Genomic DNA, 20,289 nt, shown 5'->3' on the forward strand with positions numbered 1-20,289 from the left:
GCTCAGGGACCTCTACTCAGTGCTCTGTGACCTCGTAAGAGTGTTAGTCATGCAATCGTGTCCGACTCTTTGCAACCCCATGGACTGTAGCCCCCCAGGCTCCTCTGTACATGGAATTCTACAGGCAAGCATACTCGAGTGGGTTGCCATTCCCTTCTCCAGGGATCTTCCCGACACAGGATTTAACCCAGGTCTCCCGCATTGCAGGCAGATTCTTTACTGTCAGAGCCACCAGGGAAGCCCATGGTGACCTAAAGGGGGAGGAAATCCAAAAAAGAGGGGGTATGTGTATACGTATAGCTGATTCATTTTGCTGTATAGCAAAAACTAGCACAACATTGTAAAGCAACTAGACGCCAAGAAAAATTTTTTTAATGTATCAAGAAGGACCAGGCACTTTTATTCACCTCAATGCAGCCCACCCTCCCATGTGAGTCAAAGCCACCACATTCCTCCCACGACCCAACCAGCTGCTCAAACCAGGAATCTGGGTCTCACCCCTCAGAGCCTTTGTGTACCCTGAACCACCAGAAGGTCCTGTGACACTGCCTTGCGGTGTGTCCTGACCTGGGTCAGCGTCTCCTCTCACGCCAGCTAGTCCTCTGCTCCCTCGTCCTCACAGAGCAGCTTTGATGACCTGCTCTGCTCTGCAGTGTCCGGTCTGCAGGCTGAACCAGAGAGAGTTGGATCTGTCTCTCACCCCTCTAACATCCTTCACTGACAGACAGTTCAGATAAAACCCATCTTCTGCCCCAGTCTCGCCAGGCTGTGCTCAGGCCTTGGCCTTGCCCTGAGCCTTTCTGCCTGCTCACCTGCCTTTCCTTCCAGACCAAAGGCCGTCTCCTTGAGGGCTTGTGGACAGCAAACTCGGCTCCTGCTCAGAACCTTAACGTGACATGTAAACCTGCTCTTCATTTATGTGGACCCCTGTGCCCATATTTGGCAAGCGTGGCTCTTTCTTCTTATTGAGACCTCTGCTTGAACATTGCTTCCTTATAATATCTTAACCTGGCCAACCTGTTCTTTTTTTTTAATTTGATTTTTTAAAACTGAAGTAGTATAATAATGAGTACAATTCAGACAGTAAAGAATCCGCCTGCAATGCAAGATACCCAGGTTCGATCCCTGGGTTGGGAAGATCCCCTGGAGAAAGAAATGGCTACCCACTCCAGTCTTCTCGTCTGAAAAATCCCATGGAACAGTGGAGTCTGGCAGGCTATAGTCCATGGGATCCCAAAGAGTCAGCCACGACTGAATGACTAACACTTTCACTTTTCTGTGTTGATTCATAGTGTGCTAATTACTTCCGTACAGAAAAGTGATTGCTATATATACATATATATATACACACACATACATATACCTTTTATTTATATTCTTTTCCATTATGGCTTATCACAGGATAGTCAATGTAATTCCCTTTGCTGTACAGTAGGACTTTGTTGTTTACCCATCCTCTATATAAAGCTTGTGCTGTGCTGTGCTTAGTGGCTCCGTCGTGTCTGACTCTTTGTGACCACATGAATTGTAGCCCTCCAGGCTCCTCTGTCCATGGGGATTCTCCAGGTGAGAATGCTGGATTCGATTGCCATGCCCTCCTCCAGGGAATCTTCCCAACTCAGGGATCAAACCCGGGTCTCCTGCATTGCAAGCAGACTCTTTACCATCTGAGCCACAAGGGAAGCTCATATATAGTTATATATGATATATACAAAGCGCCCAAAATAGTTTGAATGAATGAATTGGTTTTTCTAAGGATTTGGAACCGAGGGCAAGGCAGGCGGTCATGTTGGTGGGCCCCTGGACGTCCCTGTGTGGCCGTGCTCTCACCCTGTATGGCATATTCGGGTCACCTGTTAGTGTAACAACCAAAGTTACCAGTCACCCAAATTCATTTACTTTTCAGAAATATTCTTTTCCAAGACTTCAAAAATGTTATCACTGGTCATCCTAGCCAGCAATCCCTGAAACCTCCATCTTTGAAAACCTCAAGACTCTCTCCAAAGCAAAATAGGAAATGTTAGCTTTCCTGAATTGTGTTGCTTATCAATTATAACAATAGATTTTCCTTGTATAAGCCACATTTCTCCAACTCTAAATGTGACTGTCAATTTCATATATCGACAGAGTATTGCTCTTCAATCTAAAGCAATTTTTTGAGAGAATTCACATAGAATATACAATAGCTATCTATGTCATGCATAAATGAAAAAATATGATTTTAAAAATTATCTTTATCTCTGCACTTTGGACATAGACTGATATTCAAAAGCCCATTTAAGGCTGCCTCTAATTGGAAATTTGCATTCACCCTTTCCATTTTGTAGCAACAGAATTCATGCATTAAAATAACCTGTTTTAAATTATTTTTCAAATCAGAGACTCCAAACCTTACAAGAAATTTAGTTAAAACTCCAAGAAAAAAGTAACATACTACAAAATTATTTTCACCACTTTTAAAGTTAGATTCTAGTACATTAGTTATATATGTTAATTTGAAACAAAGTTCATATTTCTGGAATAGTAATTTTCATATATTTCAGAGATTAGAAGTCAGAGAATCATTCTCATTAAAGAAGGAGAAATACTTATGATGGTAAATGGGTCTCATATGACATTAAAAGCAATGTGTATTGAAAAGAGGTATCAGGTGTTTCTGGAGGATATTTTCCTTTGGGTTTGTCAATACCATTTTTAAAATTGTTTTTTATTTATCCGACTGTGCTGGGTCTCGTTGCTGCACAGGCTTTTCTCGAGCTGTGCAGAGCGGGGGCTCCTCTCCGTTGCAGAGTGCAGACTTCGCTTTACAGGGGCTTCTCTTGTTGCAGCCCGGGCTCTGGAGCACAGGCTCAGTAGTTGGGGCACACGGGCTTAGTTGTTCTGGGGCAGGCGGGATCTTCCCGGACCAGGGACTGAACCCTCGTCTCCTGCATTGGCAGGCGAATTTATTTGTTTTGAAATGGAAACACAAGATGCGTCTGACTCCCATGTGAAGGCTGGAGCTGGTCCTAGGAAGGAGCATCAGTTCTCACGGAGCAGATGTGAACAAAGCAGAGCCATAACCATGACTTAACTTTTCTTGAAATCAGTAAATAAAGTTCATGTCATCATATAAAAATCCTTCCCTGGTGGCTCAAGCAGTCAAGAATCCACCTGCAGTGCAGGAGACATTGATTGGATTCCTGGGTCAGGAAGATCCCCTGGTGTAGGAAATGGCAACCCACTCCAGCATTCTTACCTGGGAAATCCCATGGACAAAGGAGCCTGGTGGGCTGCAGTCCATGGGGTTGCAAAGAGTCGGACACGACTGAGCGACTGAGCACACACACTAGTCTTACCCATTGAAATAGCAAATATAGTTTTTGCAAAATAATATTTCATTTTGATGTGTGACTGTGAAGTATTTAAGAAATAGACAAGCTGGAATTTACATATCCAGGCATGTATTGTTGTTTGCCTTGGGAGATTATTAATGATGGCAGTGATGCCCTTGTTTCAGTGATAAAAGTGAGTATTTTTCAGCACCAAATGTGCCAGCTTTGTTCTAAACACTTTAAATAGTTTTAATTTGTCCCTGTAAACAAGCCTATGAAGTAGGCTTTATTATTTCTCCATAATATAGTTGAGGTTGAATATATGGAAAATGAGATTCAGATGGTTGATGCTCTGTGGAGCATCCTTGTGTGAGGTTTTAGTGAAGATAAGGACCTGGAGCGGCAGGCAGGAGAGTCCAGGCAAACCATGGGCTTTCCATCGAGGCCCCCCACATGGGAGGATGCGACATCCACAGATGGGACCATCACCTGTGGATGTGTGTTGCTTTGGGAGACTTTGCTAGAAGCTTCCGGTGAGATCTGTCTCTGGTTATGCAGCCAAGCCAGGCTGACTCACCTGCACCAGCAGTTCCTGGTTGCTCTGGGAGTTGTCTGGGGTTAGTCTGAAACTGCTGCAGTGGGACACCCGCCCGCGATGCAGTAAGGAGTTTCATGATGCAGCCCCCACTTTGGGCTTCTTTTCCCTTCGGGTGTCTCAGGCCCATTTTCCAGAACGCATCAGAGGCCCACTGGCTCATCCCCAACAATGGGCAAAAGCCACTTCTGCTGTTGGCGATTTCCTCTGACGGTGAAAGGAACAGTGCTTACCTCTGCCCACAGCGGGCTTTTCTTTGACCTCTTCAGTTAGTGTAATGCCATCAGCATGTCAGCAGAGCACTGTTTTCTAGATGGAACACAGGCTGGTCATCTTGATCAGCGGTTCCCAACCTTTCTGGCATCAGAGACCAATTTTGTGGAAGACAATTCTTCCCCCAGCCGGCGATGAGGGGTGTTTTCAGGATGATTCAAGCTTTCCATTTACTGTGCACTTTATTTGTAATCTAACCTCACTACTGATGATGACAGGAGGTACTGAACCACAGCCTGGAGACTGGGGACCCCTCCTCTAGATGGTCAAGGACCGTCTACCATCCATGCCATGTGGCACCCTCTGATAAGTGTCACAGGAAAGGGACCCCTCAGTGACATCCTTTCAAGAGTCCACAGGGAAATGGAGGACCCGGGGGAACACCAGCCTCCTGAACATCCTCCTGATGAGGTCCCATAATACGCTTCCGCCCCCAACCCCCATGATGCTGTGAAAGTGCTGCACTCAATATGCCAGCAAATTTGGAAAACTCAGCAGTGGCCACAGGACCGGAAAACGTCAGTTTTCATTCCAATCCCAAAGAAAGGCAATGCCAAAGAATGCTCAAACTACTGCACAACTGCACTCATCTCACACGCTAGTAAATGCTCAAAATTCTCCAAGCCAGGCTCCAGTGATAGGTGAACCGTGAACTTCCAGATGTTCAAGCCGGTTTTAGAAAAGGCAGAGGAACCAGAGATCAAATTGCCACTGGACCACTGAAAAAGCAAGAAGAGTTCCAAAAGACATCTATTTCTGCTTTATTGATTATGCCAAACCCTTTGACTGTGTGGATCACAATAAACTGTGGAAAAGTCACCAAGAGATGGGAATACCAGACCACCTGACCTGACTCTTGAGAAACCTGTATGCAGGTCAAGAAGGAACAGTTAGAACTGGACATGGAACAACAGACTGGCTCCAAATAGGAAAAGGAGTACGTCAAGGCTGGATGTTGTCACCCTGCTTATTTAACTTCTATGCAGAGTACATCATGAGAAACGCTGGGCTGGAGGAAGCACAAGCTGGAATTAAGATTTCCGGGAGAAATATCAATAACCTCACATATGCAGATGACACCACCCTTATGGCAGAAAAGTGAAGAGGATCTAAAAAGTCTCTTGATGAAAGTGAAAGAGGAGAGTGAAAAAGTAGACTTAAAGCTCATCAGTCAGAAAACTGAGATCATGGCATCTGGTCCCATCACTTCATGGCAAATAGGTAAGGAAAGAGTGGAAACAGTGTCAGACTTTATTTTTGGGGGCTCCAAAATCACTGCAGATGGTGATTGCAGCCATGAAATTAAAAGACACCTACTCCTTGGAAGGAAAGTTATGACCAACTTAGATGGCATATTTAAAAGCAGAGACATTACTGTGCTAACAAAGGTCCGTCTAGTCCAGGCTATGGTTTTTCGAGTAGTCATGTATGGATGTGTGAGTTGGACAGTGAAGAAAGCTGAGTGCCAAAGAATTGATGCTTTTGAACTGTGGTGTTGGAGAAGACTCTTGAGAGTCCCTTGGACTGCAAGAAGATCCATCCAGTCTATCCCAAAGGAGATCAGTCCTGGGTGTTCATTGGAAGGATTGATGTTGAAGCTCAAACTCCAATACTTTGGCTACCTCATGCGAAGAGTTGACTCATTGGAAAAGCCCCTGATGTTGGGAAGAATTGGGGGCAAGAGGAGAAGGGGACGACAGAGGATGAGATGGCTGGATGGCATCACTGACTCGATGGACATGGGTTTGGGTGGACTCCGGGAGTTGGTGATGGACAGGGAGGCCTGGCGTGCTGCAATTCATGGGGTTGCAAAGATTCGGACACGACTGAGCGACTGAACTGAAAAGAAGTCTTCACTAAGAGATAATCTTGTATCAACCTAGAGGGGTGGGATGGGAAGTGAGATGGGAGGGAGGTTCAAAAGGGAGGGTCTATATGTGTACCTGTGGCTGATTCATGTTGCGGTTTGACAGAAAAGAACAAAATTCTGTAAAGCAATTATCCTTCAATTAAGAAATAAACTAATTAAAAAAAAAAAATAGATGATCTCTCCTGGACTCCCAGCTTTTCCGCTGGTCCTGGGTCTGAGGACAGGAAACAGTGGTGGCAACAGTGTGGGGAACAGCTAACCCCTTCAGGGTCCAGACGGGTCTCACTTATACCTTTGCGCGAGTGGTTCAGCCAGGGGAGGTTTTAGGAAGCATGCACGGCCAAGTATTTTTATAAACAATGAGTGCGCTGTTTTAACCAACTAACCTGTGCCTTTTTAATGAGATTCTGTAAAGAATACTGATCCACTGCAGCCCCACAGGAGCTTGGTGACAACAAAGTGACTTAGTGCAAAATACAGCTGAACTCATTTAACAGCAGTTGGATAAACTGTGCACCCTCCCCTGATCTCTAACAACCACCCTCAGACAACAGAAGGCTAAAAGGCTAGAAATTATCCACATGGAACTGAACAGGGATCAATCTCAAATTCAAGTTAAAAGAAGCATTTATAAAAATCAGAAAACAACAAAGAACAGACCAAGGAAGTGACACCCCTGGGTTGACTATAGACTCCATGGAGAAAAACACCTGCCTCAAAGTCAGGGACCACGGCCAGGCCCTTCCCCCGGGCCTCCTCCTAAGGCAGGCCTCTGGGTCCCCAGCCTGGCCGCCCTCCCCCAGGATGGGAGCCCGCCCCACGGGTGCCCACGTGACTAGGACGGGCAGTACCGTGTCCTCACTTAACAAGAGGGCAAAGCAGGCCACAAAACGGGCGAGCCGTACACCCAGGTCACAAACCCCAGGGTGACGGTGCTGCTCTGCTGTGCCCGGCAGAAGGGTTCCTGGGCACTGCGCTGCCTGAACTGGAGCGCGGCTGCCCGAGTCCTGCGGAAAGCCCCAGGAGTGCTCGATTAGCAGGCTGGAAGCGAGAGAGGGACAAGGAAGGCCAGCCCTCGGGGCACTGGACTCCAACAACAGGGGCTCATCCAAGTGACCCGAGCGGAGAGGCACCGAGCTCCCTCCTGATGCTCCCTCCATCAGGGATGCCATGATGGACACGAGAGCCTCTGGAGGAAAGCGGGCTGGACGGCACCACAGCTAAGTGTCCAGGCTCTGATCAGACCAGTCCCCACCGCACTGCTGGGTGTGCAAGCCTGGGCATGGTGCCCAGCCTCTCTAAGCCTCAGTGTCCATGTCTGCTGAATGGGGATAACAGCAGCCTGGACCTCACCTGGGTGTCTGTGGGATTAGATGACAGGCTCGGAAAGCACTCTTCTGGGTGCCTGGTGCACAGAGTCCTGCACACTGCTACCCACCATCATTAAATTGGTTTCCCCCAATTCTAACATCTATGGTTCTGATTCGGTCATTTCTTTTAAAAAACCACTAAGTGGAAATTCCATGGTGGTCCAGAGGTTAGGTCCAGAGGCACTTTCACTGCCCGGACACAAGTCTGATCCCTGGTTGGGAAACTAAGATCCCGTAAGCTGTGCAGCATGGCCAAAATAAATAAGTAAATAAAATTTTAAAAATAATAAATAATACTACGTCCATTATAAATAAGCATGAGATGATTAGAAGGCAAACAAGTGGGAGAAAGGCAAACTGTTACAATTTCCCCAAGGAATGACCCATTTGCAACAAAATCATCAGCATATTTTAAGTGGTGGGTGAGTTTCATCACTTCCATTAAAATGTCAAGTATTCACCGGTACATAACCACATAGCGTTCATTCATGTAAAACGATAAAGACTCTTTAATACTTCATCGAGAAACAAAGGCATGCTAAATTACTAAATAGTTTACCTTTCGACGATGCTTCCTTAAATCACTAGGCTGATAGATGCATGCAAAGAAATGAAGAGAAACCAGATTTATTGCGACTTTGAAGCTAAAAATCCAAGAATCCGTATAGGCAAAGACAGTAAAGCAAAAATGACAGCAAACATATAAGTGAGATGAAGATTTAGAGAACATGTAACTGGAAACAGAACATTTTCTTGGACCACAGAAGTTAAATAAGCTATTCAGGATTTACTAGAGAAACACTATACGTTATTCCTCAGGAAGATACAATTCTATTCCAACATCATGATTTGTTAAAGCACAGCATTCTGTACAACGAAGGGCCTTAACAAAGGGCCTGAGTTTTCTATTCTCAGCCAAACTTCTCTATAACTTAGTTTCTCTTAATAAATAACATGTTATACTTCAAAATAGTAATTTAACAGATGAGGAAGTTACCATAATACCTTTTTTTAACACTGAACAAATCTAACCACCTATTGGACGTTAATGTAATATCTTTACGTAGAATCTGATTTCAAACTTCTCAAAATAAATTCATTAAAGCAGGTACCCTGTGAAAATATATAAGAATGAAAGCTAGAATAATAGCAGGTGGAGTCTTTACATTTTATGAACCATAGAAGATACATTTTAAGAGAGTCTAGTAGAGACATTAACCGTGCAAAAGCTGATGAGATTTACAGTCTTAAGTACAAGCACCAACACAGAAAGGATATTGTGTCAAAAGTCCATTAATTCTACACTTAGATGATCATTTCTTTATGTAAGCATAATCTCATTTATGAATCACACATGTTACGTAGTGTACTATCCATCTACATTCTGCTTGTAACTGCATAGTGATACAATAATTCAAACTTCCTGCTGTGGGGGAAGAACATCATTTAATGAGACATGACGACAAAGCACAAACCCGACGAAAAGGGACACACGCTGTGGACCACAGCACTGCTATGACCAGAGCAAGTGGGAGGGCGAGGGAGGGGAGACGGATGGGTAAACTACAGCCTCCGGGTGGGGGGATGGGAGGCTGGGGTCTGGACTGACGACGACTAAGCAGACAACAGTATGAGACAGGAAATCAAAACCAATGATGAAAGCAGACACACCGTCAGAGAGCTCCAACAACAAGGAAAAAATATACAGAACTGTTCTTTTACAAATACTCGGAAAGAAATCAAGCATGAAACCACAGAGAAATTTCAAAGAATTTTAAATACCAACTAATTAGCCAGTGATGCAAATTATAAAAACAGTGTGTCAAGAGACCACAAAATGGACTAGTTACCACTTCATCTGCAGCTAAAATGATTCACCGATAATTTAATTATATGCTAACTAACAATGCAGCTACAATGAAATGGGTGGTAACAAAAAATAGTGATACTACAAGTGCAGTTACAAAGCAGAGTGTTGCAGACATGATTTCATGGGGTAAACAGCAATGCACTCACAAAACCTAAGCTAAACACGCAAGAAAGCTGGAACATGTGCTTTAGAGCCGCACACTCTGTCACCAAAAGCCCTAGGTCGTCATCCCATTTTTAGACTCGGAAGAGCGAGGAAGCCCAACTTCTTCCCTGGGGCCCTGGGCTTTTAACCTGGTTTCACACGCAGAGCTGGCCTGAGCGTGCGGCCAGGTCCAGCAGCAAGCAGACCAGTTTAGCTTCTTGGTTTTGTTCCCACCGCATGCCCTGCACCCTGCAGCCAGGCATCCCCAATGGAAAACGTGCTGCACGGTTTTCACACACCATGAGACCTGCCTATGGTTACTTTCACGAAGCTGTCTGCTCCCTGAGAACAGAAAACTTCCCTGCAGCTGCTGTGCCCAGCACAGGCCAGGCCCAACGTTACAGAGGCAGGCTCTGGCTGAGTTCATGATGATGTGGCTAAGCCGGCGGTCCAAATATCAAGACTCATTTGTCGCTGTGTGATTACAGAATGATTAAAGACTAGCCAGTTTTAAAAATCTTACACCTCTGAGCGTAGCAAATGTATATCTGATTTTATTCTGGGTAAAAAGAGAAAAAAACAAAAAAGAAACAAATAAAACACAAAACCAGTGTGCTGGGGGAGGGACGCAGCAGGGAGGCCAGAGTCTTGATGTCCAGCTTGTCTACCTCTTGCTCCGGGCTGTGCAGCCTCCTTTGGGGCTTGGAGCGCCCACTGCTGGGCAGGCAGGAGTCGGCAAGCGAGGAGGTGGGACACAGGTTGAGGGAGCTCACAGATTCACGACGACGAAGGTTGCCTAAGCTCCCCCTGCACACTCTGCTCTCAATCTCCTCGACCCGCTGCTCCGTGTTCTCCTTCTCTTCTTGGATCAACCTAAAATAGAATACAACTCTTCACCTGCCTTTGTCAGCAGAGGAACGTGTCTGGACAACAAATGTGGGCTTGCATTCTGTGTCACGATTAGCAAATTCCAGGAACAGTTGCTCAACTAACATCTCAGCAAAAAGGTAGGACTTTCCCTCTTTTCAACAGTCTCAAACTTAGAATAATTATCATTGAGTCTTACAAAGTGGCCCCTGATCGTTCACGTTTGATTTGACTGATTTACTCTAACATTCTGACGGGGCCTGGGTGGCGCCTCTCTCCCTGTGAGGAGATAACCTGAAGTTGACAACCTTCACCTTCCCCGCTCTCAGGGCAGAGATGCACGGCAGTGCCTCAAGTCTTTTCCACTGGGAATCGGGAACTCTGTATAATCAAACAGCAATTCACGAACAAGCTGGAGTTTCTAAACACAAGTCTCCAGACCAGATGAAGTGCTGAGTTGATTTTTTTTTTTTAAGGTTCTATACATACAAACGCATCACTTGATGCAGTTCTCCACCAGCTTTGTGTGAGTTTCTGGATTCATGTCAATGTGCTGCATTAACCTGTAATTCATGGTTACTGCTTTTCTCCCCTAATGTGTGGTGGATGATTTTATACAGCAGTTTAAATACTCGATTATGCAAATAAAATGATTTTCAAATTTAACTACAAGATTCTTACAGGTCGTAACCTCTCCAGTTTCACTTCTGCTTATACATACTGGAAGTTTTTCACCGTTGATAACAAGTTGATGGACAGCATTTGCCATTTACATCAAGTTAACTTGTGGCATAAGGAAAAATCACCTTTACCTGACAACGTGCTGTAAAAATAAAAATATTAATATATAACCGTTCCAGATTACCTGCGGGGACGGGGAAAGACAATCTTTCTGAGCTGTCTGTGCTCAAAGCCGGCCCACAGAGCAGTCTGTCTACGGCGTCAGAAGTGCAGGCGGCACCACCTGCGTTTGCTGGTTGGCCGTCACCCCCGCCTTTCCCCCGGGCCCCCCGTGCTCGGCCGACAGGAACGGGCACCTCGGCCTGGGCTGACGTGACAAGAACAATCTGAGCAGCGGCTCTGCCAGGTCCTGTGCAGGGTCACCGGCCTGCGACCAACTCTGAATGTGGACTCGGGACAGGAGGCATGGCTGTGCGGGTGTGGTACCAGGCAGATCTCGGGGCCCCCAGCCACCCGGCTGCACCCAGACCCAAGGCCCCCTGTTCACCACGAGGCCGGCCTTTGGATTCTAGCCCGTTTTGTAAATTGTTATAACTGCCAAGACGGTGTCTAAGGAAAACATCTTCAATATACTGATGAGATGAGAAAAACTCAAACACATGTCCTTGGACCACTGTCTTACTTACAACAAGCCAATCTTCACACTGTATTAACTTTAAAAGGAAAATGCAGATCTGAGTGGGAATTTGCCAACCCCAAAACCCCAGCTTTTCTGTTCTAGGTGGCTTTTCACCAGAACGTGGGCGGCTCCGAAGGACACACGAGGGCGAACCCTCAGTGCCGGAGGGTGCACGGGCCACAGGGGGACACCGCCTTGGCACCTCACCCACCTTGGGGCTCAGAGCTGAGAGGGGAACACCCCACAGCGCCTCCCCACAGAGTGCTGACAACACACTGTGGACCGAACGCCCTGGCTGACTGAGCTCTATAATCAAGGGCCATCTCGGAACTGAAAATTCTTGAAGCAGACCTGAAGTCAGTTTTCTTACTAGGGAACACTCAAGACTTGTCTAAGGAGAACAGCTCCTCAGAGAAACCAAGTTTCCAGGAAGCTGGGCTCGGGCGCACCCACCGGATCTCTTCGTTGATGCCGTCCAGCTGCTCCTGAAGCATCGCAGTCAGAGTCTCGGCATCGCCCTGCCCTCTGGGCGACAGCAGAGCGGCCGAGCTGCAGAGGGTGGCCCTGTCGTCCTCGCCGTCAGACACGTCCACGTCACTCTCGAACGCCTGGGCCACGCTGGCCGGCACGCTGGCTTCCTTGGCGCGCTCGCAGTCCTGTTTCTTCGGGGTCTGCACCTGGGCACGAGAGGACCACGTCTCGTCAGTGACCACGATTTTACATGGGAGCCCTGACTTTGGATAAATGGGCCATGCTTATGAGACACTGCCATCTCTTAAGCGAGCAGTACTGAAGAAACGGGCAGGAGGAGAATCCAGTTCCTAGATGGCCTGGTGACATTCAGGTCTTAGCGTGGACGGAAGGCAATCCTATGAGGTTTTTCATAAGGGTGGGCTGATGGAGTCAGAGACAAAAACCGAAAATTAAAAAAAAATACATCCATGCTTCCTTCAGCCAGGCGGAAGGAAAAGAAAAAAAAAATCCTTCAGCTCCGCAGCAGCTGGGTCCACCTCAGCCGTCATCACTTGTACTAGTTCACCGAGGAGTACAGTCCTCACAGGTTCCCAGCCCTCCGTTTTCCAGGCTGGTCTGAACACCTCAGACAGGAGCGAGCAGGGGCAGCCAGGGGACCGGAAGGCCAGCCCCCCGCGGCTCTCCTCTCGGGGCACAGGCACTCGGGCTGTTCTGGGGGACGGCCCCTCACACCCCAGGGGTGGCTCTGTCATCAGAGATGCCCGGGAGAGTGCCTGCTGGGCCCCATCCTGCTCTTCCACTCTCACACCTCACACCCTTCTCTCTGCAAATCTCCCCCCTGCCCCACTCTCAACCCAGGTCCTGCCTTCTTTTCCCAGACATGACCTCAAAGCAACCAAGGGGCAGCCTTGAGGGGCTGGTTTGCCGGCTCCCTGTCCCCCGTTGCCTGTGCCCTCACCCTCTGTCTTCGTCACAATCCCTCCCCAGGGCTGGGCCACCCCCTTCGCTGGCTCCAGCACCTCCTGCCATCATTCCTGCTCCGCTCCAGCGAACCAGCTGCCTATGGGTTCACCCCCATCAGCCCGGTCAGCACATCCTCTCCCTTTTCTCACCTTAAAATCGCACAATGGGAACCAGCAGATTCCTCCTCCAGGGCTCCCTGCAGCACCCACTGCAGGTCTCTGAAAGCTCCCTGGGAGCGGCCTCTACTGTCCCCTGCCCCACCCGGTCTCCAGCTCTCTGCAAGCAGGTGGTGTGCCCCACCCCGCAGGGCAGTTCCCCGGGGGCGCCAAGGAACCCATGTTATCAAGCCCCCTCCCCTCCTTGCCCCCGCAGCATGTCTCTCCCTGGGCTCCAGGCCCCTCCCTCTCTGGGGTTATTCCTCAGTCCCTCGCGCCCCTTCTCAACCTTGGAATGTGGGGCACCCCACGGCTCTACTCTTGCACCCCATCTCTCTCCACCAGCACATGCCTGGTGACTTTACCATGCTCGTGCCTTTAAATGCCATCTGTATGCCCACGACCCTGAGTCCTCTCCCGGATCCAGGCCGGAACACTCAGCTGCTGACGGGCTCGTCCACTTGAACAGGGCTGAGGCCGGCTCTTAGCTCCCCACCCCAGTGCCCTCCTCACTTCAGGAAACAGGCTCCGGCCTCGAGCTGCTCAGGCCTGAGCCCAGGGTCCTCCCTGATGTGGCCCTCTCTCTCCGTTATCCCAGCTTGTTGACACGACCCTTGATCTATCTCCGAGTGGCTCCTTCTCTTCCTGCCTCTGGGGCTCTGTTCAAGGTCACCCTCCTGGTGTCACCTCGTTGGCCACCCTGTTCACACTCAATCGTCCCCCCTTCCTTGGACAACTCGGGCACTCAGGTCTCCTTTCCCTGCTCGTTACTGTCCAACGGGCTGCGCGGGCTTAAAAATGGATCCACAAATTCTTCCATCCTCCTCCCTTCAAGAGGCAGAGGGGGCAACTCCTGCTCAGCCCCTGAGCGAGGCAGGACTTCGCAGCTCACTCTCGCAAACACAAGTCAAGGTGTGCGGTTTCTGAGACCGGGGCGCGAAAGGCCCCGGGATACACCCCGCACTCTCGCTCTCAGAGGGTGTTCCGAGGAAAGCCAGGCCATGAAGAGGTCCACACGGCAGGGACCTGGGCCTGTCCCCACCAGCCAGGTGAGTCTGAAAGCCTGCCATCCAGCCCTGGGGGGCCTTCCCATGTTTGCGTCCTCAGGAGGCCCTGAACCAGGCCCACCTGCTGCAAAGCACAGAAACTGGACTGTGACCTGCTCACTGGGAAGCCACTAAGCTTTGCAGTGATTTGTTACATGGCAGTGGATAAAGAACGCACACGGTTTTTAATTCACTGCTGGAGTCCTAGTTCTGACGATGTCTGGCCCAAACTAGCTGCTCACTGAACATGGCAGCTCAAAACACAGACATGTATGAAAAAATACATGCCATAAATGAGGCGAAAATACAAAGGTACTTAAACTTCCAATGAGAATTCTTCTCACTATAAAATGATGGGTATGTGTATCCATTTACTCGCAGGATGATTTCAATCAAAACGGTGCTAATTAGTACTGTGCTGGGCCGCACAGTAGGCCACAAGTTATCAAAATTGGTTCTTTTAAGAAAAAAAAGCATGCCTTAAAAGGAAACTCGTAGCCAGAAAAAGGAAAATGGGAAGACATAAAGCGATCTATCAACGCTTTGTTCCAAAACCATTTCAGGACCACAGTGTGAGGGGGCAGGTGCCTTACAACGTGGGAGCCACATGAAAAGGTGTTTACCTTCCTTCCTCAGGAATTCACCACTATAAAAGTCAGACACAGTTCAGTAAAAGCCGTTACCTGTCGATGCATAGAATCCTTATCTGCGATTTCATTTTCAAGTTTATCATTGAGGTCGTCGTGCACAGAGGTGGCTTCGCGCTGGGCGGCAAGGTAGCATCTCTCAAGGGTAGTGATTCGCACCTCCACGTCCGTGTTCTGGACCATGGCCTACACCGGGCATTGCAGAGTAGAAAAGGTAAGTCACTATCATGGAACATTCCGATACACGTACGCGTAAAAGAGTTGGACTAAATCCTAAGTTTCAACTCAAAAATAAAGTTAGCGTCCTCAAAATTAAAGTCCTAGACACGGCAGTTTCCTCGGACGTGAGCAAAAACGTGCCTACTTAAAATGTCACATTTGCCACGATTGGCACCCATATGTCTGTATTAACGTTCTGTCTGGCCACTCGGTTTCCCAAGCTTCTCTTCAACATAATCAACCCAAACAGCAAAGAGTATACTAAACTACCCTGTTACTGCATGAATTCCAGGAGGAATGGTATCTGGCATGAAGTCACGACCTCTGTCTGCTACACCACACAGGCGGACTGGATCCACAAGAGGGAGGGACCTTCAACAGATCCAACAGGGACCTCTGAGGCTCGTTTCCTCGGGTAAAAGTCGGAAAACTCTCATGCAATTTCCTCAGAATTCAAGTAATAGTAATGAGTGGAAACAGAAGTCAAAGCTTAACACAACTGGAAGCAGCCTTCTCAAGCCTAATTCTTCTAAAGCAGACTTACACCACATGTATGAAAGGGTCAAACCAGGACCAGAACTTGCTGCTGGTGCAACTCCCGTCCTCCAGGTCAAAATCCACTGCAGGTCCCTCCGTAGTCGACTACTAAGTAACCAATGTGGGCAAAGGCCTGACATTAAAAGTGAAAGGTCTCAAGGCCGCTTTTCCCAGAATTCTCTACATATTGAACTCTGCCACCTAATCTCCTCCTGTTGCCAAAGAGTAGTGGGAAAAGGTTATACAAGCGTGCAAATATTCTGTTTTGAGTTCTCACCTTGAGCTCTCACAGAGAATTACTCACACCAAGCTACTAAACAAGCACAGCTGCTGTAGCACATGTCGGAGGGGTTCTGTCTGAGACGGTCTCACGGGGGAGGGGTGGGGCAGGGTGGGCGCTGTCTGTCTGCCTACAAAGGAGAGGTGAGGCTCACAGGAGGAGGCCCGAACCCTCAGCACTCTTCTCTTTTCACAATGACCGTTAGGCGGTTTCTCATCAATCGTGACAGCCGCAGACACGACCACCAGAAACATCATGACTCTACATGGTTACACAGCACGGGCCTGAGGCTCTGAGGGTGAGCAAACGCCACTCGACCTGTCTGACCGCCGGTATCAATGTCACACATCCCCTCAAGGAGCAGAACCTCAGAAAACTAGAGAAGACGGCCAGGCAAGCTGCCTCAGCAGGGCCCACACAGCGGGCTCCCATCTCTCCGAGAGAACGGGCTCCACAGACGTCACCAGACTCGCCTGAGTGAACCCGAAGGAAATTTCAGCATCATCAGGTATACATTCGACAGGCAGGTGGGGGGGATGAACTGGGAGACTGGGGTTGACGTATGTACACTACTGAGACTATGCGTAAAGTCAACAACGAGTAAGGACCTACTCTACAGCACAGGGCAGTCTACTCAGGGCTCTGTGGTGAAGTAAATGGGTAGGAAATCTAAAAAGAGGGATATATGTAGACACACACACACACACACACACACACACGTATATATATATATATATATAAATATAAATATAAATATATATATAAATATAAATATATATATATATATATATATATATATGACGGATTCACTTTGCTGTACAGCAGACATTGACACAGCAGTGTAAAGCAACTGCTAACTGCTAAGTCGCTTCAGTCGTGTCCGACTCTGTGCGACCCCACAGACGGTAGCCCACCAGGCTCCCCTGTCCCTGGGATTCTCCAGGCAAGAATACTGGATTGGGTTGCCATTTCCTTCTCCAGTGTATCAAAGGGAAAAGTGAAAGTGAAGTCGCTCAGTTGTGTCCGACTCTTAGCCACCCCATGGACCGTAGCCTACCAGGCTCCTCCATCCATGGGATTTTCCAGGCAAGAGTACTGGAGTGGGGTACCATTGCCTTCTCCAAGAAAAAGGAAAGCAACTAGACTCCAATAAATGAATGAATGGATGAATGAATTTTTCAAAGAGGAACACACTGGGCACCCTAGAACTTGTAGAAATGAGGAGTCCACACCCAGGGTGAGCACAGCGCTAGGGATGCCCTCGTGTTGCTCCACTGCCAATGGACCGCCTGGACCAGGCCTCTTCTACCCCAGAGATCTCGACGCAGAGGCGGGGAGGCCGCCAGTCGCGGTCTCGCCAGCGCTCTGCTCCTACTCACGCAGCCATCCCAAAGCTCAGATCAGCCGGAGAACAAGGGACCCACATTCCACCTCAGGACAACAGACACGTCCGCTGTCACTCACTTCGCGGACATCCCGCTGTGGTTGTCTGTTCGCTTCCTCGGACGCGAGGAGCTCCTTCCTGGCCGTGTCCGGGTCCTCCTCCGGCTCTCTCACGTAGGCCGAGAGGTTTGCCAGGCACTCCTTCGACTGGCTCTGCTCCCCTGACTGCCTCTCGATGACCTCCTGGAGCTCGATCACCTTAGCCAGGTCTTCCTCGTGGCTTGGGGAGCCGTCGGAGGATCTCTAAGGGGGAAAGGAAGCCTTAGACAGACAGCCTTGTTTTGGGAGGGAGGGAACACAGCATTTCCGGGCAATCGGTGAGGTCAAAACTTTCTTCTGCACTCTGGGAGCTCACACGACCCTCACGGCCACTCAGATCTACATGGTGCATTGCTGACAGGTCCCAACAGCCCCGCACAGACTGGATGGTAAGGCGAGAACCAGACAGAGAGCGAGACCGAGGACTTGCCTTTCCATTGGTGCTTGGCATGTTTACTTGCTCGGGATTTACATCAAGCACCCCGTCCGTTAGTAGCTTTCCCCAGTTATTCTGCTCTTTAAGAATCATCTAAACGTGAAGTCCACCGGACTTTAGGAAGCATCACTACGAACAAAGCTAGTGGAGCTGATGGAATTCCAGTTGAGCTATCTCAAATCCTGAAAGATGATGCTGTGAAAGTGCTATATTCAATATGCCAGCAAATATGGAAAACTCAGCGGTGGCCACAGGACTGGAAATGGTCAGTTTTCATCCCAATCCCAAAGAAAGGCAATGCCAAAGAATGCTCAAACTACCGCACAATGGCACTCATCTCACGTGCTAGTAAAGTAATGCTTAAAATTCTCTAAGCCAGGCTTCAGCGATAGGTGAACCGTGAACTTCCAGATGTTCCAGCTGATTTTAGAAAAGGCAGAGGAACCAGAGATCAAATTGCCAATATCTGCTGGATCATCGAAAAAGCAAGAGAGTTCCCGAAAAACATCAATTTCTGCTTTATGGACTATGCCAAACAAAGCCTTTGACTGTGTGGATCACAATCACCTGTGGAAAATTCTGAAAGAGATGGGAATACCAGACCATCTGACCTCTCCCTTGGGAAACCTGTATGCAGGTCAGGAAGCAACAGTTAGAACTGGACATGGAACAACAGACTGGTTCCAAATAGGAAAAGGAGGACGTCAAGGCTGTGTGTCCTTGTCACCCTGCTTATTTAACTTAGACGCAGGGTACATCATGAGAGACGCTGGGCTGGAAGAAACACAAGCTGGAATCGAGACTGCCGGGAGAAACACCAATAACCTCAGATATGCAGATGACACCACCCTTACGGCAGAAAGTGGAAAAGAACTAAAGAGCCTCTTGATGAAAGTGAAAGAGGAGAGTGAAAAAGTTGGCTTAAAGCTCAACGTTCAGAAAACTAAGATCATGGCATCAGGTCCCATCACTTCATGGGAAATAGATGGGGAAACTGTGGAAACAGTGTCAGACTTTATGTTTGGGGGCTCCAAAATCACTGCTGATGGTGACTGCAGCCACGAAACTGAAAGACACTTACTCCTTGGAAGGAAGGTTATGGCCAACTTAGATGGCATATTTAAAGGCAGAGACACTACTTTGCCAACAAAAGTCCGTCTAGTCAAGGCTATGGTTTTTCCAGTGGTCATGTATGGATGTGAGAGTCGGACGGTGAAGAAAGCTGAGCGCCACAGAACTGATGCCTTTGAACTGTGGTGTGGGAGAAGACTCTTGAGAGTCCCTTGGAGTGCAAGGAGATCCGAATAGTCCATCCTAAAGGGGATCAATCCTGGGTGTTCATTGGAAGGACTGATGTTGAAGCTGAAACTCCAACACTTTGGCCACCTCATGCGAAGAGCTGACTCATTGGAAAAGACCCTAACGCTGGGTAGGATTGGAGGCAGGAAGAGAAGGGGACGACAGAGGATGACATGGTTGGATGGCATCACTGACTCGATGGACATGGGTCTGGGTAGACTCTGGGAGTTGGTGATGGACAGAGAGGCCTGGCGTGCTGCAGATCATCGGGTTGCAAAGATTCGGACACGACTGAGCGACTGAACTGAACTGAACTGAACTGAACATCCACAAATTTGAACGCAATATTTTAGGGTAATAAGAACTTGACACTGGGACTTAAATTCCAACGTGGGAGTCACATGAAAAGGTGTTTACCTTCCTTCCTCAGGAATTCACCACTATAAAAGTCAGACACAGTTCAGTAAAAGCCGTTACCTGTCGATGCATAGAATCCTTATCTGCGATTTCATTTTCAAGTTTATCATTGAGGTCGTCGTGCACAGAGGTGGCTTCGCGCTGGGCGGCAAGGTAGCATCTCTCAAGGGTAGTGATTCGCACCTCCACGTCCGTGTTCTGGACCATGGCCTACACCGGGCATTGCAGAGTAGAAAAGGTAAGTCACTATCATGGAACATTCCGATACACGTACGCGTAAAAGAGTTGGACTAAATCCTAAGTTTCAACTCAAAAATAAAGTTAGCGTCCTCAAAATTAAAGTCCTAGACACGGCAGTTTCCTCGGACGTGAGCAAAAACGTGCCTACTTAAAATGTCACATTTGCCACGATTGGCACCCATATGTCTGTATTAACGTTCTGTCTGGCCACTCGGTTTCCCAAGCTTCTCTTCAACATAATCAACCCAAACAGCAAAGAGTATACTAAACTACCCTGTTACTGCATGAATTCCAGGAGGAATGGTATCTGGCATGAAGTCACGACCTCTGTCTGCTACACCACACAGGCGGACTGGATCCACAAGAGGGAGGGACCTTCAACAGATCCAACAGGGACCTCTGAGGCTCGTTTCCTCGGGTAAAAGTCGGAA

General features: G+C 48.2%; 1 protein-coding gene across 15 annotated transcripts in view; it reads right to left on the bottom strand.

Moving 5' to 3' along the window:
• Positions 1–9,972: 9,972 nt before the first annotated feature.
• Positions 9,973–20,289, bottom strand: part of LOC145505950 (liprin-alpha-1-like) — a 54,717-nt gene continuing 44,400 nt past the window's right edge. For all 15 annotated transcript variants that reach the window (XM_081489355.1, XM_081489349.1, XM_081489380.1 and 12 more), the window contains 5 exons: positions 19,679–19,828; positions 17,449–17,670; positions 14,985–15,134; positions 12,117–12,340; positions 9,973–10,309 (listed from right to left, as the gene is read on the bottom strand). In XM_081489355.1, coding sequence (XP_081345481.1) covers positions 9,991–10,309; positions 12,117–12,340; positions 14,985–15,134; positions 17,449–17,670; positions 19,679–19,828 — 1,065 coding nt within the window. In that variant the 3' untranslated portion in view covers positions 9,973–9,990. The remainder of the gene's footprint in view (positions 10,310–12,116; positions 12,341–14,984; positions 15,135–17,448; positions 17,671–19,678; positions 19,829–20,289) is intronic.

The sequence above is a fragment of the Giraffa tippelskirchi genome, chromosome 1 (genome assembly GCF_054371585.1).
Source record: "Giraffa tippelskirchi isolate mGirTip1 chromosome 1, T2T-mGirTip1v1.2.pri, whole genome shotgun sequence".
NCBI classification, from domain to species: Eukaryota; Metazoa; Chordata; class Mammalia; order Artiodactyla; family Giraffidae; genus Giraffa; species Giraffa tippelskirchi.